General features: G+C 33.5%; 2 protein-coding genes across 3 annotated transcripts in view; both read left to right on the plus strand.

Moving 5' to 3' along the window:
- Window positions 1-14,324, plus strand: part of LOC115442804 (calmodulin-binding transcription activator 2) — a 176,284-nt gene that overhangs the window by 66,304 nt on the left and 95,656 nt on the right. The window lies entirely within an intron of this gene.
- Window positions 589-1,890, plus strand: LOC119189306. Of its 2 annotated transcripts, XM_037438506.1 has the most exons (6): window positions 589-752; window positions 842-951; window positions 1,035-1,269; window positions 1,360-1,474; window positions 1,631-1,714; window positions 1,801-1,890. In XM_037438506.1, coding segments are annotated over exons 1-6 (597 nt in total). In that variant the 5' UTR covers window positions 589-701; the 3' UTR covers window positions 1,803-1,890. The 2 variants fall into 2 exon arrangements, with proteins under 2 accessions (XP_037294403.1, XP_037294402.1); XM_037438505.1 differs by having other exon boundaries at window positions 1,631-1,890.

Here is a 14,324-nt window from a genome sequence, read left to right on the forward strand (position 1 = left end):
TTTATTTTGTTTGAACTACAATATATTATTTATATAAATTTATCAAAATTAAATTTGCTAAGAAAAAGAAATTAAATTCCTTATGTCATCCCGTATTATATGATAAACTATTAACTTCATAATTATTAGGAATGGTTTTTTATAGAGTTTAAACCCTATCCGTCTTATTACAAAAAGCGAAATAAACCTTAGCTTAAACCTGTACTAACAAAACCAGGCTTATCTGAGAAACCATGGTTTAAATTTGTCCGTATTACAAAACTCATAAAAACCGTAGACTTCTTAGTACTGCCATCTGAACTATGGCCTATATATAAACCACAGACAAATACAAACAACATTCGTTCAATACGATATCATTCAATCGCAACGTTCCATATACACAAAAATGAAAACGTTTTCAAACAATGTTAATGATTAAATAATGTTTAGGAGTATTAAAAATATTAAGACGTGGTTATTTTGCTCCAAGATAAATAATAGTTGTAACTTCGATTGCACTTTTTTTTAGGTTTCAAGTTTTGACTAATGTTGTATTAGCTGGTAATACATCTAAATGCGTGTTACGAAACGTAAGCTTCTCGCGCGTTATATGAAACCATAACAATAAACAAAACTATTGCGGTAACTTTTGCAAATAGCTTTAGAATTTATTATCAGTGTATTATTATATAGAATAATTGACTATTTGTACTATTGTGATGGATAACCGAAAGAAAAAAAGATCTGAAAATTGGAGTACTGAGGAAAAAGTAAGTAAACAAAAAATCCGTCATATAGTTTTTAATTTGTTAAATATAATAGATGGATTTCAAGCTAAACGACATTTAAAATGTTATAGGATGTACTTCGCGAATTAATTGCACAATCACGCCATATTATAGAGAACAAAAATACAAAAGCTTCTTCCAACAAGAAAAAGACTGAAGAATGGAAAAACATAGCACAGAGGTATTTCGTTTTTTTTATAATTATAATATTATTATAATCAGTTATTACCAAGCAAATTAACAAAGTTTGTTAAATATTTTCAGGATCAATGTACTCATGGGAAAGAATAGGTCTGATGGTGATGTTAAATTAGCGTGGAAAAGAATGAAGCTTGCTGCTAAAGCTAATTCGTCCACCCATAGAAATCACCAAATGCAGACAGGGGGTGGTGAAAAGCCTAAGTCACCTTCGCAAGAAGATCTAGCGATTATGGCTATTGCTCCACATGATTTTATTATGGAATTCAATAACTATGACAGTGATGCTAACAAAACAGCTGTTAGCACAATTGATTTTTATTTATTATTGTAAAATACTGCTTAAATTAATATAAAAATAATAATTTAACAATATAATGAATATTTTTAGGTTCAATTACAACCCCTAGAAGTTAAGGAAGTAATAGCTGGATCTAGTAGTGCTTTTACTCCCTCAAACATGCCCCTTGAATACAATGATGTGGTAGAAGTGATAATGGACCAAGGTAAAAATTATATTTAATTAAAATCTTCTTTAATATATTATATATTGTAACCTGTAATCATATTACGAATATATAAAGGAAAATAAAAGTACGCATATAAAACATGAAAATGAGACTTTATTTTAGTCTATATTAATACAACTAAAATACTTTCAGATGCCCCAAATGAAAATGTGACGACTGCCGTTACTACTGACGAAAAAAAAAACAACATTCATAATAAAAGGGCCCTCAAAATATGTAAGCAAGATTACCTTAAGTTTATATTAATCTTATTATTTACTAAGAACAAATTAGGAATAAAGGATAAATATTTGATTTTTCAGAAAAGTAGCAACACAAGAAAAAATATTAGAGAGTAACACTCAATTTAAAAAAAAACAACTGGAAATGCTAGCAGAAGAACATGAATACAACATTAAAATTGCAAAATTAAAAATAAAAAAACTAGAGCTAGAAATAGAATTATTAGAAAATACGAAGAAATCTAGTACAGAGTAATATTAAATGGTAAATGTAACATATGAATAATAATATACCACTATTATATAAGTTTTCAATGCTATGATTATATAAGTGTCACAGTAATACACATATTAGTTATGTCTAATATCATTTTTCTTTTTCAGGTATAAAAAATATAATTTCAAGCTTATTACAAAAATATATTATTTTAATTAAAAGTGTCTTTCAATAAATTGCCTTCTTCTAATATTTCCGCGAACATTATTTTCTGCGGCCAAAATAACTGCGTGAGATTGCCTGTTAACTTCGTCTTCGAGACCACTAGAAAACACATCTTCCTTCATATCAATTGCGATGTTGTGCAAAACAGCACATGCTACAATAGTTTTTCTTGCAGTTTCAATGTCACAGTAAAGGCCTCTTAATAAACAACGGAACCACTGCTTCCACAACCCAAAACATCTCTCCACTGCATTTCTGGTGTTAATGTGAGCACTATTGTACCGTTCTTCTTGGGGTGTTGACGTATTCAGTAAGGGAGTAAACAAATACGGTGTACATGCATACCCACTGTCTCCAAGCAAAATGCCTGATAAGGCACCAGCCTCAAATCTCTGCTTTAGTCGACTTTCTCTAAAAATTCGAGAGTCATGGACACTGCCATGCCACCTAGCAACAATATCTATTATTTTTAAATTTGCATCGCAGACTACCTGGAACAATAGTTGATTATTTTAGTATCTAACACATACATATGAATTGACTATACATATTATCATTTCATATTATAGAGCATAGTCACATTTAAATTATAGTTTTCCACTGTATCCCTGCAAAGCATAAATAATAACAATCTGACCTAGAATTTTTATTATTTATTGTATAATAGTCACACTAAACAAAGACATTCTATCCCTAGTATAAGGTTGTAAAGTCAAATGTACTTTAGGGATGGGTCTGCATACAAGTTATTGTTTATTTTAGAAGAAAAATATGAATATAAAATCAGAATACCTGGACATTAATAGATGAAAATCCTTTGCGATTGATATATATTTGACCACCATCTTCACATAATTTTTTTACCCTTATGTAAGTACAGTCAATTGCACCAATTACTGAAGGAAAATTTGCAATTCTATGGAATTTTCGCATTGCTTCCTCTTGTTCTGCCAATGTAGCAGGCATTTTTATAAATCAATGCGATATTCCGGCTATGGCTCCTGCTATTTTTTTGCATATTTTACTTATAAAGGGCTGTGAGACTCCATGCAAATCGGCTGTATCATCTTGGATCTATATTAAAAAAAATACAAAATATTGATTTGGAACTTGGGTATAATTTTTTATAAACGATTATGAGTGTGTTGTTAAATGCAAATATAAGCTTTGTTCATGACTTACCTCATGTCGAGCCCAGCTTCGCAATGCGCAAACCACTTGGATTTCGGGAGACACCGGGCATTCACGGGTGTCTCGAGTTTGGGTCCTTTAATAAATCTACTATTTTCATTGCAAAAGATTTAGTAAATCTATATTTTTGCCTGAAATCTTCATCAGATAAATCAATGAAGGGATTGACTCGAACACGATTTCTATTAGGTCGGCGTGGCGTTTCCAGTAGCTCAACGGCTTCAATATCCTCAATATCGACTGAATCTACCATGTTCATATCCATTTTCGTGTAAAAAAATAACACAAGACAACGAAACAGACGCTAATTTAAGAGATAATCTGACACAATCTGACAAATGATTTGAAATTTGATTTGACATTTACGATTTAGACCATCATCAAACCAGGGGCGCCGAGGTTTAGCATTAGACCATCAAATAGTCCATGGTTTATCGTTAAACCACTTTTTGTAATACCATTTTTATATAAACCGTACTTTGTATAGGTTTAAACCAAAGTTTTTAGTTAAACCTCGTTCTGTAATAAGACGGTATGAGTTTGGAATAACCCAAAAGAAAAATATATTACATATAGTGCTATTAACTATGGTCCAAATTGGCGATATGACATCACAGAGTATAATAATATATAATATAAGCTACTTCCTAACATAATCATTAATGTTCATCTATTTCTTGAAAATCTACATGTAGCGCCTTGCTATTTTGATTTTGCTCGTTAAGTAAAATATACCTAATTCGAATCTGTCTTGATTTATGAACATAATGAAATAACACTAATTTGGTTACTGAATACGTGACTGCGTGCCTACAGTCTGGTATCCATGCTGTGTTATTATGTTATTTGACCGACTTTGCTAATCTAAAGGCAATTTCGTAAATGTTATTTCTGAAGGAATATGTTCCACTGTTTTACGTAGCTTCAGAATGAATTAAATAACAGGCTACGTGTGCCAGATTTTATCATAATGATAATTTTCTATAGAAAGACGTGTAACTATTTTTATCCTATTGTAAATATATAATTGACAAATTTTGTTTAAAGTGAATATTGTATTTTTATGTTTTGTCCTTAATGCCAATAGATTAAGTTAAATGTCAACTTATATTATCACAATAAATGGCTAAAAATAGAATAAAATCTGAAATGCTGCTGTGAAATGAAAGCGCTATGTCGCGTCTACCCACACGTAGTCTCTATTAATTTATTAAATACATTATCTACGTCCTAAGCGGTAATAGTCTAGTTGGGAGCAGAATTGCAGTGACGATAGTCTGCAGGTTCAAAACCCAAGGGCACATACCTCTGACTTTTTTAAAGTTATGTGTGTATTCTTTGTGAATTATCGCTTGTTTTAACGGTGAAGAAAAACATCGTGAGGAAACCCGCATACCTGAGAAGATTTCTATAATAATTTTGAGGCATGTGAAGACTGCAAATCCGCATTAGTCCAGCGTGTTGTAAAAAGGTGTAATCCCTCTCAGTAGTAGAGGAGGGCTGTGCCCAGTAGTGAGCAGTATATTTACAAGGCTTATATTATTATTATATTATAGAACGTTAGTGCGGTTCCAGTATAAAACAGATTAAGAAGAATCTTTTCAAAATATTTAACTTCAACAACAAATTTATTGATTGAAAACAATCTACGAGCGAGTCTTGAAAACAATAAGTCCTACTGATACGAGTAAAATGAAATAAACTATCACAACTTCTTAGCTTCGTCAGATCTTTACGATCCTTTGAGGGTAGTTTGACCCTCAAGTACACAAAAACATTACCCTTCTTCCGCAGTCGGGTAAAGCACGCGTCATCGCCGCGTCGCCCTAAACTTCACAATAAAGATTACTTACATCAAAAATCCCATCAGCCCGAGTGGATGTTAAACCGCGTATAAACAATGTGCCATTAAAATTACATTAATCACAACTTCTGGGACGTTAAGTGTGGCAAGTTTCTAAGGCCTCGAGGATCCGTTAGGCTTTATTGTTGGCTTTTGATTTTAGTTTAGGATCTGTTAAGGCATTGTGGCTGTTGAAGTCATCTGTTTTGTTGCTATTTTGGGCGGGTGTATTACTGACTGGGTTTTGCTCGTGGCTCCGTGGCACGTGAAAAAGATATTTCCGGATAATATTATTATTTTCACGAGATGAAATGAAGTCTATATTTTAAGATAGACTTTTAGCCATACATCAGTGGAAACAGCACACAATTCCGTGCAGTAGTTTTTGCGTGATGTGTGTACAAACATAGAGACAGACAAAAAATCTTAAAACTGTTTCGGTAGCTATTGCTCTAATAAAGACCCGTCATAATAATATTTGTTGAATGAATATATTGTATAGACATCGGTCTTTTAATATTTTATTATATGTAAAGTTGCCGTGTTTTGTATATTTTGTATGGACCATGGTACTTTAGTTTTATTGGGTTATATGTGATGTTTACGACATAGGCTTGCATAGAGTTAGTAGTTAATTTATTTTAAATAATCTCTAACGGCTATAAACACTCACAATATCAGAAGATTAGGGATGCGTTTGTCGTCTTTGAAGGAAAGGAATAAGAGCGAAGGAAGGAAGCAAGGGAATTATTTGGATCTCAGGAATCTTCGCAATTTACCATACGTAATGTTTGTTTATGTTGTTTTTCTGTGATATTGTACTACTCTGGCTGATTCTGCTTTAGTAGCAGCTGAGTATTGTGAAATTGTCTGCATTTAAAATACTGCAAGTTCAGGCATTTCTAAAAGGCGTATCCAGTTTCCAAGGTACATACCGATCGAAGTCGGAATATCTTTATCAGTCCAAACTTCGTGCGATTGATATTCTCAGCAAACAATTCCAATTTCAAATATTTGAGGGGATCTTAGAAACTAAGTTCGTCTTAGCGGTTCAAGTGTAGTGTATTTATATCTATTGTAAAAATGTTTCAGAACAATTTTGGTTACAAATTTATTGAGAGATTTTTTTTGTTATTTATATTAATTTTATTGTTTTTATTGGATAACTAGTCGACCCGACAGACGTTGTCCCGTCTTAACTATGAATTTGCAGCGCGCATTCCGTCAATCGCTGACAGTTATTTCAAACAAATGACAGTTATATAAAATTAATATTTTCGTTAAGTTTTCTTAAATTTTAAATTTTTCCGCGCATTTCTTGAAATTTTTTCTTTCATAAGAACCTTCTCCTGACAATAACAAACACAAAAAAAAAGAGAAATCGGTCGAACCGTTCACGCGTGATGGCGTGACCAAGGGAAATAGGGATTCATCTTTATATATAAGTATAGATATTATAATTATTGGGAATTTTGTCTAATAATTTCACTTCCTTTAGGTGGAAACTATTTACAACATAATAAATAGGATCTGCCTAAATATTTTATTTACATAACAATATATATAGGTGGATATATTTATACCACATTAATTATAAATTGAACACAAATATCAAACCACGATCTTTAATCTCTACGAACGCCATATCGCCTGAATGCGTACGAACAAACCAATAAATCCGACTCAAAATTATCGCACAAGATTGATTCGTACGTTTGATAAAACGTAAACACGCGGTCGTATCACGGCGGGTGTTGATTGATTGTGCAGATTTACTGGAGGGGGGCGGGGAGGGGTTAGTAGGGGCGCAACTCTAAGGCGTATTTCAGAGGTTCTTTGACTTAGAAAATTTTGATGGAGTGCGATTTTAAATGTTTAAGTTTGTGGTGGATATATCCGTATTTTATTGTCTGTTTAAGCTATGTGTAGCTTGCGACTTTTTTGCATATAATTAAATTTTGCATATTAAAACGAGCCTTTAGCATTAAGGGTTGTTAATTCTTAAATTATTATATACTAAGATCGCTCGTGGTTCCACTCGCAAATACGTTTCTCGGAATAAAAGTCTAAATTTTCGTGATAAAAACTAACCTATTGCGGCGGTTGTGGACCTGCCCATTGACATGTGACAATGACAATTCATTGCAACGATGATGCTCATTGGTAGTTCTAATTGCGAGGGCGTTAATCATTCACATTATAACCACAGACTATTTAGAAAGACAATAGTAACGTTGACAGAGTATATATATTAGTATAATTGGTAACGTTACACTATACAGGACGTGGTCTATTTATGTGCAAAATCTATCAGGCAATCGGGCAAAGTGACATTTGGGTTTTTCTGCTTATCATCAGCCTGAAGTCTGGAATTTGTGTCCGATATGGCGATAGGCTCGCTCCCTATCACATCATGAGACGAAACACACTTAGCGAAAAGTGGGTGCTCTGGTTACGCCTCTGCATACCCCTTTGGAGATAAATGTGTGATGTGTGTGTGTATAGTGGAAGGTGAAATTTTCCGAAAGGGAAACCGACGTACGTAGTACTATTATGCGTATATATAGTCTGCAAATCGTTTTAATAATGAGATTCTACATATAGGAAAGCCGGTGGGAATCGAGTTATATGGACCTTTCGCCACTGCTAGGATATATATATTTTTATTGCTATGAATGACGAGACGAGCTTGCCGTTCGCCTGATAGTAAGCGGTACAACCGCCCATGAACAGAAGAAACACCATCCAACACCTTTAATTACAAATTATTGACACATGAGGTGTAAGGTCTTATTATGTCCAGTAGTTACAGCAGCTTGGCGACAGAAATAGAATATGTCATTGCCATACATATTTTTGTTTCCTATTAGCATTACAGAATTTAGAAAGGCGTCTTGGCAAAAGCCCGTAATGGCTCAGTTAAAGTGCGTACATATCAACCCATCGCGTAAACAATTCCCAACATTCAAAAGCTCCGCGATCCGGCGAGCTTTCGGCCGCATTAATCAACTGCACAGCCTCCGAGCAAGTTCAACTGCCTCGAGTAATGTGAATTTATTTGGCGCAATATGTTTCAATCTGTGTATTTCTACATATTGGGAGTGTTGGTATGGTTTTGATGATCTAATTTTGAGGATTGTATATTATTAATATATAGGTATAAGACTATCCTTCTAATTAATATAAGTCGAATATTTAAATAAAAGTTAACAAAAATGTTTGTACGTGTTTTTGTTGGAACGTTTTATCATCAGCCATAGGATGTCTACTGCTGTTAATGTGATGTAAATAAAAGATTTTTTGTATGTGATCAATTTTTTCAAAATCTATTGAACAATTCTTATGATATTTGATATGGAGATAGAGATCTGGGAAGGTTATAGGCTACTTTTTATCCCGAGAAATATATAGCAGAACTTTTATCCCGGAAAACTTCTTCATGCAAACGAAGCTGCGAGCAAAAGCTAGTTTAACATAATAGAGAGAAAACATACCAAGGCAGATTAAAATAAACATAAACTATGATTCTTTACAATTCCACGCACGGAACACTTCAAACGAACAAGAAAATAAAACACAAAAATTATGTCGACATTTCACCAATTCACAAAAAAATACTTTAGCAAATCGCAATGACAATTTGTAATGTAAAAAAAACTGCTACAAAACAATGTCGGCATGCGGCCGAGGGTTAATTTCCGCCGCGTTGCCATGACAACGGCTCCAATGGCGCCGCTTCCTTTTTTGCTCATTCGCATTTAATTGCATTTGCTATCTGAGTATTAGTTTTTGTTATAATGCCGTTTCTATTGTGATTTGTCGTGCATTAAATTGTAGTGCAATAAATTTCCACCTTAGAATTGTTTAAGCGATTTTGGGCCCAATTCCCATGTCAGTAACAATTTGTAAGGGTTTGTTTTAGGAATTGCCCGGATTAATTCCCCAGTGTTGACGTAGAGAAGGCGACCGGTACCTAGTAAAACTGCAAAATCTAGCGACTATGGCATTTTTAGCTGGAATAATTTTTTAGCACCCTTTTTTGCGATATTCTTTGCTATGTTTTTCTTCTGAGGAACAACTTCTTCGCTCCATTCTACGTTTAAGTAGGATGTATATTTATCCAGCTTTTCTCTGTGGTTTTGCCCGCGTGATATAGGTTTTCTGGGATAAATATTATCTGGTGTTAAAGTAGCATATAGCACTTAAGATTAACATAGCTTTAATCTTCATATTAGTAAAAGAATTTTAAAATCAGTTCAGTAGTTACAGAGATTAGCTCGTACAATCTTTTCCTATTTCTAATTAGTTTAGTAACTATTATCAATATTAATATAATAGTATATAATATTCGCATTATTTCGGAGCTATCCTAACTACAAACGCATTTAACACACTTTTAATATGTAAACATTGTCATTTATTTACCTCACCATCACCACACATACCAAATAGTGGCGAAGGGTTCACAGAACACGATTTCTAGATTCCCTGTATGTAGAGTTTATGTAGAATCTAATTATTACTAAAACAATTTGCACATCGCTTTCATGCATTAGTACCTATATGTCGTGTCGGACTCTCTTTCGGCAAATTTCGCCTTTCACCAACAACTAAGCCCAGTTTTATGAAGTTGTTTAACACAAGGAGGTAGTAACGCGCCGCCCTTCGCTGCCGCCTTCATAATTAATCTATTTATTAATCGATACAGTTAATGCACTTTTTTACCTGCTTTTTGATTGAGTGGTTTTCAAAAAACGTGGGGGCTATGTTTAGCTTGAAGTCACGCGTAAGGAGTTTCGCTGGTTAACATTTCGAGGAGCAATTTACTTTGTTATACTTTATAAATGGTGAGTTGGTGAGATTTTAGGTGGAAACGAATCGAAAATGTACGTGCAAGTTATTAAAATTGAAAGTATGATTGTTTGAATTCCTAACCGCATTTCGGTCACGGCGGCCAATCTCAACACAGATCAGCCAAATACGAACTACATAAAGTGCACAACTATATGCAATATATAGGTGCACTCTCTGTTCCTTCACTCTCATAGTCCGGTGAGACGGCAATCAGACATGACCGGAGAAAGATCAGGCGATGGATGGCAATGGCTTTACGGATTACACAACATTGTTATATTGAATAAAATGTTGCGTGTCAAATGTTTCCGTAAAAATACCATGTTCTAATCATTTAAGAAGAAAATTCGTAATGTTTAATAAAAATAAACGTTGCAAACATCCCGTTTATAACAATAAAAGTAAAGATATTAAGGAAAAATCTTTTCTTTTAAAATAAAAGCGTGACATTAATTCTGCTTGTTAGACTTTTAAAAGATTAAATCAATGGAATTAGCAGGACGGGGATGCTGTTAAGGAAAATTCTTTTCTAAAGAGCTCCCGGCAGCGATTAAAGTGGCCAGGGACGGATGCAGGATTAAATTATGTGGGGAATTTTATTTAATATAATTATAATGGCATTAATAGAGTGGGTGTACATGTCTTTATTTTGTGTTGACGGCGTTATTATAAACAATTATGTATGTGATGTATTTGTTGAATTGATTACGGATTGAATTGAGGATATAAAAATACTTAGTAATTGAAAAAAAAAATATATAATTAATAGACAAATAATATTGAATTGTATGTTTTGCCCGTGGCTTTGGCCGTCTTTTTATAGGTCAATGTTACTAATTAATGTCTAAGCATAGCGCCAAACTTATAAAAGAGTCATATCATGGAAATTAGGGACAACATACCCGAAAAAAGCATAAAAAAATCAAATTAGCCTGCGATCTCTAGCTTCAAGTACGCACTACTCGATAAAAATTAGCAACATGTAACAAAAACCGCCACATAGGAATACATTTTATCAGCAAACAATCATGGGGGTCGACCCCCCGGCCCTGTAAAATCGATAGCTTGTAATCGTGTACCGCTTCGTATTCCGTAATATCCGATTTGCCGCCGGCTCGCGTGCTTGCAACGGCGATCATATTACTGAACTGGTCAATGTTTGCTTTTAAAAGTTGTTAAGAAAGTAATCGTTTAGAAGGTAGGTTAGTTGTTAGAGTCTGCCTAGCAACGAAAGGTAAATACATTCATTTTAACCAAATTACCAATAGACTGTCTCGGTGGCGTACTTGTAGTGCGCAGTACGACAGCGGTCTGAGGTCGTGGGTTCGAATTCCGGGTTGGGCAATGTGATAATTGGGTTTTTCTGTCCAGTATCAACCCGGAGTTTGGAAATTTGTGCCCGATATGGCGATAGGTTCGCTTATTACGTCACGGGACGAACACACTTGGTGAAAAGTGGGTGCCCTGGTTGCGTTTCTGCATTCCCCCTCGGGAATTAATACGTGATGTGTGTGTCTACTAATGTAACTCATTCAATTCCTTAAAGATTCATAACTCTTACACCTCGCATATTGTTCACTTGTAGAACCTGTATTCCAGTCTACAGCGCTATTCCCTTGGAAATATAATTATCTTATAGTGTTTTATTTAATATTTTATTCCAATAAAAACTCAGCTGTGTACCTTTGTTTGTGAATTGTTAATGTATTGGTCAGAGGATGTGTAAAAATGTATTTAACTATAAAGCTCTTGATGATTATTGTTTATGGTCAGTTACATCGTATACCTTCTACCAGTCACCTGTTTATTTATTTAATAACGTTAAGACGCCAAACAGATTATGATCAAAATTAAAGTTAATTATAAAATATACAAGCATAAAAAAGAGATTGTATTCCTAAACATTGCGCCCTTATACTAGTTAATTACTTAAAGTGCGGACTAAAATAAATTAAGACTATTGAGTTTATCATATTAGTACAAACGTAACCTTTTGGAACTAAACGTACTCGGCGGTGTAGGCGATTCTTTTCTGTATTTTAGACTCTTAAACGAGGTCAGCTTTCTAAACCTTTCGTCTCCGTTTAAAAACCTCTAGCGGTTTCATGTACAAATATTCTTTTATAGTTAATTACAGAGCTTTTATAACACTAAAATACATTGGTGAAATTAACAATAGTTTGTAACGAGTCCGGGATGGCATTTAGTGCTCCTATGTTGTACTATATTTTTAGGGTTCAGTACTCGGAGGGTGTCAGAAGTGAAAAACTAGATTAACGTCAACTCTCTGATGTTAATGGATTATTTTAAATGTTATAACGTAAAATTTTTTTATTAATTTACTAGGTATTGCTTGCGACACTACCCGAGTTAATGATCTTAGAATAAAAACGATATTGATAATTATGATCTAGATATGTGGCACATTTCACCTCTCCAGCGGTATTTGCGTTCTTATATCGACCTTTCATTTTTCATTCATTCATAACTAAAAAAGTAAACTATTTTTCGGATATTATCGCGGTTTTTATATTTAAATTGCTTGTAAACATCTAAAAAAAAATTTAAAAGTTGTGTAATTGTGAAATGTAGGTAGATATTATAACTTTGAGGATGAACAACACCTCAGTTCACCCAATGACCACGAAGGCTGCAGTCTCCGAAACATCGGGAGCAATTCAAAATGTAAAAATCGCGTTAAAATAGGAAAAATAGTTTAATTTTAACATCTAAAATTCGCGCAAACATAAGAAATAATTGACTAAAAGTCTTTAAAGTAATAATAATTTACATAAACATTGCTGCAGAACCCTCGCCGCGTCTATGTAACTTGTCAGTTTTTTTGTGTCGACTTGTAGCGCGTGCCAAATGCTCACCATGTGTATGCTCTCAATCAATCCGTCATCTATCGACTGGACGTGTCAATGTTGGGGAAATGGGTCAGCAGATATGGACACGCGGATATTACAAAGCATCACGCTTTACTCCCTTTACAGGGGTAGGCAGAGGTAATAATCCGCATTCCGTTTGCTACCTTAAGTGATGTTACTAGAGGTATGACATATCCACTATGTCAATCAGCTATATCAGTTCTTTGAAAGGATGGGGTTATTGCTATTAACCGCGTACAATTATAGATTCTGATGTTGAGCAGAATAATCAAATATCAGTTTGCTCGAGTCGGGAATCGAAGTCGAGACTTATTATTATTAGCGAATTTAACTAAGTGGATGTAGTCATGAAATATATCTTAATATAAATAAACTAATCCTCTCATGATTTATTTAAGTTTCTAGGTGATAGAGTTAATATTGACGGAATGTAAATAATAAATAACAAGTTCAAATAATGATTTAATTTAATTTCAATTTAAAGATACCATAAAAATAAATATAGTAGTGCAATATGAATAATACTCTTAGATCGATAACATTATGTAAAACAATTTATAATTTACAATTTTTTGTCCAACTTTAACTCAAACCGATTTAACTAAGTTACTTAACCTCTTACGGCGTCTGTAAAAGCCCCCTTAACCGGAAAACTTTCAAGATACCTGCCTGAACTAAGATAACGAGCAAACTAAATTCCCTCTCTAATTAGTGGGGATTCCATTATTCAGGGATAATTGTGAGTGTGGTGGTTTGTTCTCATGGAAAAGTATAAATACGAGTTATGGCTACATTTAGATAAAGTGTCAATTATTTTATTCAGACTGTAGATGTAGGTATTTATCGCGATAATTTCATTATTGAGTTTGGCATTTGATATTTGATTTTAATTCAATATTTTACTAATATTTATTTCTATAAAGTTAAGGAAGCCTTTTATTTCTTGCACATTTTAAAAAATACATTTGTCAAATTCTTATACCTAAATTACAAGTACATTTTGATTTATTAATAAAGTTTTAAATTTAAAATTTATATTTATTCATTTCTACAATGTTTGTTAACACCTGTCTTACATAACTTTTCAAATTATAAGATATTAAATAAAAAATGGTTGATAGATGTTATTCGCGGCACCGCCAGTGTGGTACAACGTTTTGCAATTAAAAAAAAACATACGATTCACAGGCAACGGTAGTAACAAACATCCAGCCTTAAATGTATGAATGTATTCAATTGTATGGGATTTAAAAAAAATGTTACAATAGTATAATTTTGCTAATATAAGGCATTATTCGAAACGTGACTATGTAGAACAAAATTTAATATTAACTCTTGGTCTCTCGTGGCTCGCCGGCGAGCCAAGACAGCTACATGACATTTG

Source organism: Manduca sexta, chromosome 14 (assembly GCF_014839805.1).
Source record: "Manduca sexta isolate Smith_Timp_Sample1 chromosome 14, JHU_Msex_v1.0, whole genome shotgun sequence".
NCBI classification, from domain to species: domain Eukaryota; kingdom Metazoa; phylum Arthropoda; class Insecta; order Lepidoptera; family Sphingidae; genus Manduca; species Manduca sexta.